This window comes from Theobroma cacao, chromosome 8 (assembly GCF_000208745.1).
Source record: "Theobroma cacao cultivar B97-61/B2 chromosome 8, Criollo_cocoa_genome_V2, whole genome shotgun sequence".
NCBI classification, from domain to species: Eukaryota; Viridiplantae; Streptophyta; class Magnoliopsida; order Malvales; family Malvaceae; genus Theobroma; species Theobroma cacao.
Window position 1 is genome coordinate 7044436 of NC_030857.1, and position 12764 is coordinate 7057199.

Here is a 12764-nt window from a genome sequence, read left to right on the forward strand (position 1 = left end):
AAGTGGGGGCAAACGCAAAACCAAGCTCATATGGCTCATGTCGTTGTATCAGCTTTTGATTAGTCCCACATCTTTGGTCGCCAACCACAAGTATGGTCTTAGGCCTTCGAGATGCCTGCTTTCTGCATTTATCTGAATTCTGATCACAAGGATGGGAACAAGGTTCATTGGGTGGCAATAATGGCTATGCAGCCATATCAGTTGCTTAATTTCTCTTCTTTTTTTCCTTCTATTTAATGCTTAACGACATTTTTCTTGTGGATAGGCGGTGGGTTGCCCTCTATTTTGTGCCAAACTAATAAAAATGTAGACTTTTTTATTTTTTGGCCAGAAAAAATGTATGATATTCAAAATGTCTTTTATTTTGTTTTAGCAAGTGGGTTTGGCTTGGTTAGGATTCAATTCTTTAAAACTTCGTTTTAGTTTCAATATGTATTTTTTAAGACACAATACTTAAAAGATTTGTGAATTATTTAAAAAATTTTAAATAAATTCTTTTTTTTTATTATATTTATCAAGTTTTTATACTTTTATTTTAAATCAAACAAATTGATTAGTCAAAATACTATTAGTCATTTTATATCACATGATGTTAACATAATTTTTTTTTTAAAAAAAATCTAGTGTTAATATGACTTTTTAACATATCATAATAAAGAATGACACAATACACTAATATGACATGATAACAATTAATATGATTACATGATATTTTTACATTCAACGACAATACTGCATCGATGTTACATGATATAAAAAAGACAAGTAATATTTTGATTAATGATAAAAATTTATCTAATCAAAAATAAAAATATAAAAATTTGATTGAATATAATATAATATAAAAATAAAAATTTATTTTAATTTTTTTAAATAATTAAGAGAAATTTTTTAAGTTTATGGAAGCTCTTGATTTGGATAGCTAATTATAGGTTTTGATATATTAAAGGTTTCGGTTTTTTTTTTCATGTGAAAATGTTGAAAGTCTATTGAGTTTTATCATACGATATTAATCTATGCTTATGTTGTTGATATAATCTTTCTCAATTTTAAATTCTTTTAAATGCTCCTTGACTTTAATCGAGCAGCACAATAATAAATTAGGCGGTACGTATACAAGAATGGAGAGATGACATGATAATGTTAATCTTATCTCATTTATACCAAAAAAAATCTTATTTTATATCAGTTTGTTATGCACATCAAGAGATGAGATTAAGTTCATCTCAATATACAACTTTATTTTTCTCTAACACGTAGCCTTATAAATACAAAGACTCTTATCCATAAGAAAAATGAAATGGATGGATTGATCAAATTCATCCCAAATATGATGACGCCAAAACAACCATAACTAAAGATATACGTAATTATCAAATTAGTTGAATCTTAAACCATCCTATAGCATGGTATTACGCAGACTTGATTGACTAACAAGATAGCAAGTCTACCTTACTTGAACATCCTGCATTGTCTAAGCTAATCAAAATTGTTCTAATCTATCACAGATTCAGTGTCTTGTCGAAGAAAACAAGCCCACCAAGGCACACCAAACGGACAAGTTTAAGTTTCCTTTTCTGTCTGTTAAAAGAAGCATGATTAATTGATTGAAACTTGAACTAATCGACAACTCCAGGGGAAAATATAAAGACGGTGAAAATAATTTGATTGGTTTGGCATTGCCGCTATGCAATACTTTTCTTGCCTTTGGTTAATGTGTCGTTTTGGTCTCCCAAACCCCATTTTAACGGCCGATTGTTAGGGAACACAGAACTCTAAGCAAGCATCATTTTTTTTTTTGGGGCCTAACTGCCAGCTGAAAATCATAGTTTTGACCTTGTTTTTGTTTGCTTTAGGATCTGGTCTTAAGGCATGGCAGGGATTTTGGGTGTCACAAAAAGGTGTTGTCTGTTTTATTAATCATGTATGATAGAGAAGTAAGAGGAAATTAGGTTTGTTGGGAATTGTGAGGAAACGAAAAAGAACAACCAGAATTCATGACATTGTTTTGGCCTCGTTTCAAGGCATCATGTAAAGTTTGTCTTGTAAATTAATTTAACTCAGGTTGACATAAACGAGTTTAGTAGTTAGAATTGAGGTTGTCAATGTAAATTTGGTGAGAAAAGATTAAACAAGTTTAAAATCAACCACGTTCGAGCAATTTGGTTCACCTGTAGCCGTAAGGATATTCTTTTGTTTTCATATTTTGTGTCAAAAAAGAAATGGTGAAAATGGAAAAAGATTTGTTACTGTATACAAAAACAACGTTTATGCAGCGGCTCATGTCCAATGGAACAAGAAGCACCTTGATCATGTTCCACGAAAATGGCTTGGTCTGGCCCCTTTGGAAAAGATACCTAATCTGTCCCAAAGAATATATGAATATCTGATGGACTAGGATGTGCATTATGGCACATGTACTTCCACTGCCTCCAAACCCTATTCAACAACGAGCTATTGTATGATGAATAATCACAACCGTTTATCTATTTAAATCATTTTAAAATATTTAGACTATTTTTTTTTTCTCATAGGATGCAATGTTCGCTGCATTGGACCAAATGGTTGCCAATGTCTGTGGTTACAGACAGACAGGCCCACAAAAATCCATAGAGCGAAAGGTTGGTTTTCTTAGATGTGGTAGGACCATAATCTGTACAAACAACCTTCTCTTTTCATTTCGGGTTGCAAAAATCAAAGATTAGAAAATTCAAGCTTGGAATGCAATTTTTTTAATTAGAGAAAAGGAGTTTTATTTTATTTTCTAAATAAAAACTTATGTATCAATTAATGAACAAAATACTAAGTACAGTTTAAAATGTAGACTTGTTATATGCCATATGCTTCAATTGCTTTAATTAGCACAAGCTCTTCCTTCTTGTATAAACAAATTAGGAGGTGGGTTATAAACTTTTTAAAGTGGTACCAACATTTGAAGCCTAATTATTACAGGATTGTTGCTAACAATCATTGAAGCTTATTTGACAGGTAGATTTTTCCAGATTTTAGGTAAAACAATTAAAAGAAACTACAAGTTCTTACTCAACCCCTTTGCCTGTTAAATTAGAGTTATAAGATCTTTTCTTGGAAGATCTTTATAAAATTATTGAGGCCCCGTCAGCATGAAAAGATAAATTTCCTTTCTTTTTTTGTTTTTTTTGTTTTGCCTTTGTTTACATAGTTTCGGTGGGTAAGTAAGGATATTTTAAGCCTCTTAGCACGTGAAGAAGCATGCTTGGATCCACCGACAATGCATAAACTAGGGTGGTTCAGGAATTTTAAAACCCTAAACAAAGAACATTTAATTAGTGCTAAAGATAGCCCAAGAGCTAGATTAATATTGGGGCCTTTGGGGAAAGGTTGGGAGGCGGACCCCATTGTTACCAAAGGAGAACATATCACATGGAAATGCAAAGCATCAGAATCAACGGTCCCTCCCCTATTTTGTACAATGCTGTTCCTATTATTTTCATGGTGTGGCAGCCCTTCACCTCTCTCTTTCCTCAACACCATACTGTTGGAAGCTTTTGATCTTGGCTTGGGGACGGTATTAATAGAAGAAACTCAGAATCACAAGAACCAAGAAACAAAATTCTAATGCTAGATTGAAAGGGGTTGGCGGCTTCGTGCATGTTAATCTTAATAAGAGTAAGGCTCCTTTTTAAAAAAGAAAAAGGAGAAATGGGTTCCGCATCTTTTTTTCCCCTTTAGAAAAAGTTAAATAAACAAATTGCTAAATTAAATATATTAACATTGAGAAAAATCATATTTAGAATATAGGAATGGTGCGGACAAATGGAATGAGTTAGAAGAATCAATTATATAATTAAAATATGTTTGTGGTATTTACCTCATCAATCTCATAGTGATTAAATTAGATTATTGGTATTTTATTAATTTTTATATTCTATAATTAGTGCTCGAGTTTGAATTTTTTTTTCAAGTTTCAAGTTTGGTCACTATTTATTTATAAATATCATTAATTAATATTAAAAAATATATAATTTATATGGAGTAATTTTCAAATATATATTAAATTTATTGAAAATTGATTTAATCAAATATTTAAAATAACTAAGGTCTAAATTAAAAAAAGTTTTATTAATAAAATCAAACAAGATAATACTTATGAGACGAAGACAATCCTAAATATAAATTTAAGATAAAAATATCTTCGATTATATTTAATTGATTTCATCGTTGATGGTTTGATTAACAAAAGGAAAAAAAAAACTCTCATTCCTCTCTATTCTTGGGCTAATTTTCCGTAAAATTTATAGAAAGCAAAAAGAATATTGAAAGAATATGATAGTATCGATTGGATTTTGATATTGGTATTATATATTTTCTGATGGAAAAGGATGAAACGAGAAGGGAGAGGGCACGTGGCCGTCAGCTTGTGGAGCACGTGTACGGCGGGCAGTTGACGTGGGGTTCACACAATTAAAGGCGCCACGTGTGCGGTATCTGATTAGGGATCACATGATCATGGGCTTCCCCGTTCTTTCCACTGGTGTGCCAGGGGAGCGTGGGTTGCTTCGGTAACGCAGTCACGGGGTTAATTATCTTTTATTTTTTTAGGCGGAGTCCGTTTACATTCATCACCGCCCACAATGAATCGAGTATTCTCCACACAATGACATTTGATAAAAGTAGTCCGTTTATATGTAATTGATGGTAAAAAATAATAGCCAAATGGAACATAAATATAATTAATTGTCATGTGAGGTGATATCATCAGTATCAATATTTTTTTATATATGTATAAACAAAAGGTAAACGTAAGGTAACAATGTCAAATTGTCGATGACTGCAACATTCATCCAAAGGCTAGTCTTAATTTCAAAATTAACATACATAAATTATATATTAAAAAGTAATAAATCAGCTTAGTTATTATTATTATTATTACTGTTTTGCAATAAAATCAGCTAAATTTTAGACTTTTTATTATGCTTAAACTTTCTGGGATTAGATGATTAAATGGTTTATTACGTTAAGCAATGTTTAAGCATTAAGAAACCTCATTTCATCATCTAATTTGTGGAAGTAACCATAATCACTTGCGTTATGTCATGAAAGCCTGATGTCATCTTAATTAATTTAACCTTAATGCAAAATTAATTAGGTTTATTCCATTGCTTGTCTATGTGTATTTGCATTACCGTTTGAGAATGATCAATGCCATCCATTGAAATTTAATAAACAAGTAAACATTCCTTGTATGTCATGCATGACAAAAAATTGCAATTTTTATAAAGTATTTTGAATATAGTATAAAATTTATTCATTGCCTAAAATTGATTGGAGTTAGGATAAGTTATATTAAGATGAAAGTTATTTTAGGATTTTTTTTTTCTTTTTGAAGAAAAAATTTCTCAAACAACTATATATAAAAATAAAAAATTAACTTTCATCAAAATGCTATAATTTTACTTACATGAAATAATTATTTTTAAATTGAGATAATATTTTATCTATTTAATTATTTATTTTTAATCCAATAAGATTTTGATTTATACAATTACTATTTAGTTATTGCTTTAGAGTAATTACTTATTAAAGAAGCAAAAAAAAAAAAAACCCCAAGTAGAAAATGAAGCTTTAACTTATTAGAAGAAGACCCATATTCCTTTTATGTTTAATTGCATGCCATGCATTATGAAAATGTGCAAATTTTTATAGTCTTCTTAGAATTTGATTGGAAAATGATTAAACATTGAAACAAAAAAAAAAAACAAGCTTATTTTAATGGTTTAGTTTATTCAAAGAAACACTTGTACTATTGGCTTATTTATTGTATATTGTACATTCGCAATCAAGTACCCAATTGTCCGTTTGCCCTTTTTCCTCAGTATAGTGATTAAAGCAGTATTGGGTAGTTGCATTAAGGCAATGCTTGGTAGTTGAATTGTAACCTAAAACTTCATGCTAGTTTCTCTTCTTTGCAAAGAGGTTGTAAATGCAAATATGCTCCTCCTTAAACTACATAAATGAAGCAACTTCATTTATTAGCTTCCTTTTATGGGTAAATCAAACCATTGGTTAGTTAATACTATCAATCTTGAAAGTGAACATGAAATTAAAAGCTAACCTAGCAAAGGGGAGCATGAATAACAGTCCCAAAAAGTAGAGGATTCAAGAGAAAAAGTAAAACACAAGTGTGGGTTTGGAAGGAGGGAAATGCATACAAATTAAGCAGATCAAAAGCTCGTTAGATCCCTGACAATAAAGCAAGTTTTAGGGACCAATTTTTAATTACCCAAAACATATATTAAATCGTTCCAGCTTAATCTTAATTTAAAGCTGATCTTTGCTGTGCCAGAAAATGAAATCTTAATTTAAATGACAAAGACAATAAATTAGGAGGTTAATCAATAGACAAGGACAATGTTTAAGGCATGTCTTACCAAAAAGGCTGAATAATAAAAGCTTGGGGGGATTAAAAGGAAAGAAGGAAGAGACGGATAAGAAGACTGAAAAGACTTTTTGGGTTTTGGTTGTAGGTAAAAGATTAAGGTCACTTGGCCCCAAAAAACTACAGGGACTGCTTTAATGGGTCCCTTGCTCAGTCGAGTCTTCTTCGATAATCCTCTAGTATACGGTCGTAACTTGACTACTGTCTACAGTCAATTATCTAAAGGGCGGAAGCATCGTCAGCAGCCCTTTCTTTCAACTTCAAACTCAATGGTGAAAATCACTTTGACCCCAAATTTAAGCTGATAACGATACTGATTGCCCTACAAAGAGTGGTCAAAATTACTACAATTTCACTATGCATGGGAGTCTTACATTGCATCTATTCAATTACTATAATTTTACAAAAATATTATGAAATTGATTACATCAATTTCTCGTTAATAAAATTTCTCTTCTATAAGGCCTCTTTTAGCATTTTAAAAAAAAATATAAGACCTCTTTTACATTTAAATAAAAAAATTACATGAAAATCAATTCGTTCTTTACTGTTGTTGTTAATATTATATAATTAATATCGGACATTTCCTTTAATAATAAATACATGTATTGTTTATTTAATTTTAAAAAAATGAAACAACGATATCCTTTAAATTTTTTATAATCAATAATTCACAAAAAAAAAAACCTTGGGTTTTCTCATTTGTAGAATGATGCAAAGCTTGGTCCTACCAGTTGAGAGCCCATGCCCATTTAATGAACTTATTTAATCGGATAGAAATCTATGTTCTAAATATTTAGCTCCCATGTCCTTTACAGGGTGGGACCATTTCTTAATTCCTACAAAAGGAGGAAATAAATAATAAAAAATAAAAAGCCCCCATTAAAACCTGAATTAACACATTAACAAATGAAGGTAAGTTAAAATAAGCAAATCAATTGTTTAATAATTTTAACTTGTGACTGGGGTGTATTCTTAAAAAGTCCTCCCTCCCTCCCCTCCTTTCTCTGTCTAGTCTGGTTGGCGAACTTGAAAAGCAAACAAACTGACGGTTAAGCCTACAAAAACACACAACGCTTTTCCTCTTCTCCCTTCCCTTCTATTCCTCGAGAAGCTAACGCTTCCATATATAAGCCTTAACATGACCTTGATCCTTCGTCAGGACAAGGAAGAAGAGTTGGCTGAAAACTGAGAGTCTGTCTGGGACGGCAAAAGACAGATATGAAAATGGTGCAAAACGGTTTTGTTGGAGAAGAAGAGACGGTGAGTTCTGGTGGAGGAACGGTGGTTGTTGGGGTGAAGCTTGATTCACCAAGCAGAGAGCTTTTGACATGGGCTTTGGTTAAGGTGGCTCAGCCTGGTGACTCTGTGATTGCTCTTCATGTTCTTGGCAACAATGGTCAGTCAAGAAATTTGGTGTTTTCTCTTTTCCTGTTTCCGTGTTTTAAGGTTTTTTTTTCTTGTGGGGTTTGATTTTGTTTGGGTGGTTTAGTGAAGTGGGAGTTGGTTTCTTTTTCTGTGTCTGTAGAAATCGTGGATCGAGATGGGAAGTCTTCGCTTTTATCGCTTGTCAAAGCGTTTGACTCTGTTCTTGCCGTCTACGAAGGATTCTGTAATTTGAAACAGGTTCAGTTTCATGCTCTCCTTTCTCTTTCTATGCTTTTCTATTTCTTGTAGCCATTTTTTTTTAAATGATAAATTTGTTAAACTGATTTTTCTCTGTTTGGTCAATTGGAAAATGGAGGAGAATCAAAAATGAAAATTCGACCTTCCCCTACTGCTAAAGTTAGCTACACTACTAAGAGTAACTAATTAAACATTTCCAAGAGCAAATTTAAGACTTAAAAGGAGTTGGTTTTGGCGATATTTTGCAGGTGGATCTCAAACTTAAGATATGCAGAGGTTCTTCAATTCGTAAAATTTTAGTGAGAGAAGCAAAATCTTATTCTGCAACTAAGCTTATAGTTGGAACAGCCGCCAAACTCCATAAAATCCGGTCATCGACATCGGTAGCTAAGTACTGTGCTAAGAAACTAACAAAAAACTGTTCAGTTCTTGCTGTTCATAATGGGAAAGTTTTGTTCCAGAGAGAGGGCTCTCCAGCTGGTACTTTTGGTTCACAAGGTAAAATTTTTTTGTTTTGGCTATTTGCTTTTTGGATGTGAATGTAAATTTTTCATGGTTACTAAGGAATTTCTTTGTTGTGTATTTGTTTCAGGAAGTGAAGATCATAAAAGAAATAGCTTGCTTAATGCAATTCAGCGAACAATGACATTGAACAAAAATTCTAGAGTATTAAGTGAAGGAAATGCCAATGCCGAAACCAATCTGAATTCTGATGAAACCAACGACAAAAATTTGGAGCAGGCCTTATCAAAAGCCCGTTCAGGCAGCTTGGAGAGTGATCCAAAGAAAAATTGCTCGATTTGTGGATCTGGTAATAAGTTGTTGCTACATAATTCTTGTCACCAATCTGCAAAAGAGTCTTCTGCTGATGATGCTAACGATGGAAACCAATCGTTGGCTATAGTGCCAGTGCAAAAGGCTGAGGCTACGTCCAGTTCGATTTCCATGTTGATCAAACAGTTGCCTGAAATCAGACCCGGTTGGCCTTTACTTCGTCGTGCAGTTTTGTCAGACCTACAACAACAAGTTCCTGACCGGTCTTCATTGAGGCAGATATCTGTGGTTCAGTGGGTGATGCGGCTGCCCTCTAGGCGTACTCTGTTTCTTGCCAATTCGGATCAGAAACAAGAAGGTTGCACTCAGAGTGAATATAAGTCCTCTAGTTTTGATGGAGAAAGCGGTGCAATTGTTCCAGTTGGTACGGAGAATGTCATTGCTCCACCTTCTCCTGATCAAAACTCAAGAAACCTGCCAAAAGAATTGGAGGGTCTCCATGAAAAATACTCTGCAACTTGCAGATTATTTAAGTACCAAGAACTCGTCTCAGCAACATCAAATTTCTTGGCTGGTTTGTTTTATTCATCATTCCTCTCCGCAACAATTTACTTTAGTCCCTCCTCTGGAAATTGGTTGACTTAATCCATTTTTTCTTTTTTTTTTTCTGTTTTATTTTCAGAAAATTTTATTGGAAAAGGAGGTAGTAGTCAGGTTTATAGAGGTTGCCTTAGAGACGGCAAGGAACTCGCTGTGAAAATTCTAAAGCCTTCTGAAGATGTATTGAAGGAGTTTGTTTTGGAAATTGAGATTCTTACTACATTACATCATAAGAACATTATTTCCCTCTTGGGTTTTTGCTATGAGGATGACAATCTTCTCTTGGTTTATGATTTATTATCAAGAGGAAGCCTTGAAGAAAACCTTCATGGTAAGTAAATGCATAATATTCTTGGTTTTGAGATTGAAAAGAGATTAGATCTTATTATATTACTAATTCAGGTAATAAGAAGGATCCTGGTGCATTTGGTTGGAGTGAAAGATACAATGTGGCACTTGGGGTAGCGGAGGCCTTAGATTATCTGCATACTAACAGTGAGCACCCTGTAATCCACAGGGATATTAAATCCTCTAACATACTACTGTCTGATGATTTTGAGCCACAGGTATGTTTCATTTTTGACTTCCAAGTCTTGTGCTTTCAAATTTGAAAATCTTCCAATAATTAATTTCCATGTGTTCTGCTTGTTTCTGCAGCTCTCAGATTTTGGACTTGCTAAATGGGTATCAGCCTCTTCATCACATATAACCTGCACAGATGTTGCAGGAACCTTTGGGTATGTAATTTTCACTTCCATTGCTCTAGGCTCACTTGTTTCTAATTATGTTCATTTATTTCAAGCGGTATTATAATGTACAAAAATGAAAATCTTGCCAACATCATTTGAAACAATTGAAAATATTCTTGGGGAAAGGGTTGGTACAGGTCATTGATTAACTAATGATATTACCATTTGCTCCAGCTATTTGGCTCCTGAGTACTTCATGTATGGCAAAGTAAACGACAAGATTGATGTTTATGCATTTGGTGTTGTGCTGCTTGAGCTTCTTTCTGGAAGAAAACCTATAAGCAATGACTATCCAAAAGGCCAAGAGAGCTTGGTCATGTGGGTATGTCCTTTTCGCTCATGTGACTCATCGTGGTAATCTACCTTCCAATTTTGTGTCTAAAATAGAATTGACCTTGTCCAGGCAAAACCAATTTTAAGTGGTGGCAAGGTTTCCCAATTATTAGACCCAAGCTTGGGTGATGGCTATGATCGTGACCAGATGGAGAGGATGGTTCTCGCTGCCACGCTTTGTATTAGACGTGCCCCACGTGCAAGACCTCAAATGAGTGTGGTAAGTCATCTTTGATTTTTTCTAATCAGACTAGCTTTTTCTATGTGCAACTTTTCTGGTCAGCCAAGTCTTTCTGATAAAGCAGGGACAAGAGAATAAAAGACTTCTTTTATTAAATTTTGCTTTAATTTTCTTTAGCACATAATAGAAAAAGCTAAATTGGAAAGGGTGTGTTGGGTAGTTGTTTGTTTTGGTATTGTGAGGTGAATTGTGCACTGTGCCAAGTATCCCACTCCCACTAGTGTCTCGGTTGCAATAGCATATCAGTGTCAAAACCCTATTTAAGCAGATGAATTTACTTCTTTTACGTTTCTGTAAATAACAGATAACTAATTATGTTTTTGTTTCGGTTGGCCAAAGGTTTGGAAGCTCCTTCAAGGCGATGCTGATGTGACAAAGTGGGCAAGGCTCCAGGTGAATGCCTCGGAAGGATCTGACGCGTTGGATGGTGAAGCTTGTCCCAGGTCTAACCTCCAATCCCATCTTAGCCTTGCATTGCTTGATGTGGAGGACGATTCACTCTCCGTGAGCAGCATTGAGCAATCTGTGTCATTAGAGGACTACCTGAATGGTAGGTGGAGCCGTTCATCAAGCTTCGACTAACCCACAATAACGCAATCTAAGCTGCAAATAAGCTTATTCCATTTATGGATTTTTTTTTCTCCCCCTTGTATATTCTTTTGGTTTTCTTTACTCTTTTTTCTTTCAACTGGGTTGCTTACGGTAGGTGTTGGATGAGAGGTTGTTTGCCTGGTGTGCCCTCCTCCTCCCCTTCTATTCAATCAATGTTGCGTATTTGTGGGGCTGCTGTCTACCCTCCTTTTTTTTGTCTGTTTGTTGTTTTTGAAAGTGTTGGGTTTGCTCCTTGATCGCAATAGATTAGGAGTGGGAATATATCGTAGTGGTGGAAGCTAATTGTGTTGTAACCCGGATTATTTTCTCTTATTAAAGTGAATATAAAGTAAGCATTGCTCTGAATTTGCCTGAAGCTTGGCTAATAAGAGCAATTTTGCTTGGAAGTTGGTATGCCTCTTACTTTGATTACTAGTTATTACTCCATGTGCATTTGCTGTTACATGGCTATTTAAAGCCGATTCAGCATATCTGGTAATTTTGATGGCTCGTAGAATGCTCATACAAGGATCCGCAAAAGTCCCTTTCATCCTTCCAACTGGTTGCCGTTGTCATTGAATTGGCTCTTAACACTTATTCAAGGTTGTCTCAACCCACTCAGCACAACCCCTGTTTTGGGCTCCTCACTTTCTGCTGAAATCTTTATTTCGTTCACGGAGTCTTCACTGTTATACAGACCATGAAAAGTTACAAAATTGTAACCATGAAAAGTTACAAAATTGTACTAGCCTAATAGGGCTACTAAATGGAAAAGTGATGCCACAGCCACAACCACCCTAGGGAGTCCACTTTCACTCGCCATCTCCACCGACACTTTGATTTCCTCAGCTCCTTGCCCCTTCCTCCCCCCTCCCCATGACTTTCTGCTTTTAAGCAAATGTCATTTACTAGTTAAGTAAGCACAAGCAATGCTTGGCCTTTTCTTAGTTTTTGCAGTTCTTTCTCACCTAGTTAAGGCAATTACTTATATTTGCCAACAAATCTCACTTTAATAAAGGAATGCGAAGTACTGAACTGTTTCTAATTTAGAGATAAGAACTTGATGAACAATATGAGGAAACATAGTCATCTGTTAATATTTAAGCGTTTTATTTGTGATTTGTAACTTAAAGGAGTAATGCGTCACGTATAGTACAAGTCTTCCTCTTTCTACTAAGACGCTAACGGCCATCACTGTTGAATCAATTGGTATTTAATGTGGCTTTCCTTTCCCCCTCTCAAATAGACATATTGTATATTCAAGCTACTTTCATGTTCAGGCTGCCACCAGCATCTTCCATTACGACCCATGAAACTTTTATCTCTTTTAAGTCATTGGTGTCACTAGCTCTTTTCAGATAAGTAAAGGTCAACCTCCATCTCCATTGCTATCCAATTCAATTTCCACACCCCACCCTCCCCCCCCCCCCCC

At 34.4% G+C, this 12764-nt stretch overlaps 1 protein-coding gene across 1 annotated transcript; it reads left to right on the plus strand.

The window, feature by feature from the left end:
* Positions 7409–11739, plus strand: LOC18592419 (probable receptor-like serine/threonine-protein kinase At5g57670). The gene is made up of 10 exons (XM_018126208.1): positions 7409–7817; positions 7947–8044; positions 8293–8542; positions 8637–9392; positions 9501–9749; positions 9821–9984; positions 10076–10155; positions 10342–10489; positions 10571–10720; positions 11081–11739. The coding sequence occupies exons 1-10, from the start codon at positions 7640–7642 to the stop codon at positions 11321–11323; spliced, it is 2316 nt and encodes a 771-aa protein (XP_017981697.1). The 5' UTR covers positions 7409–7639; the 3' UTR covers positions 11324–11739.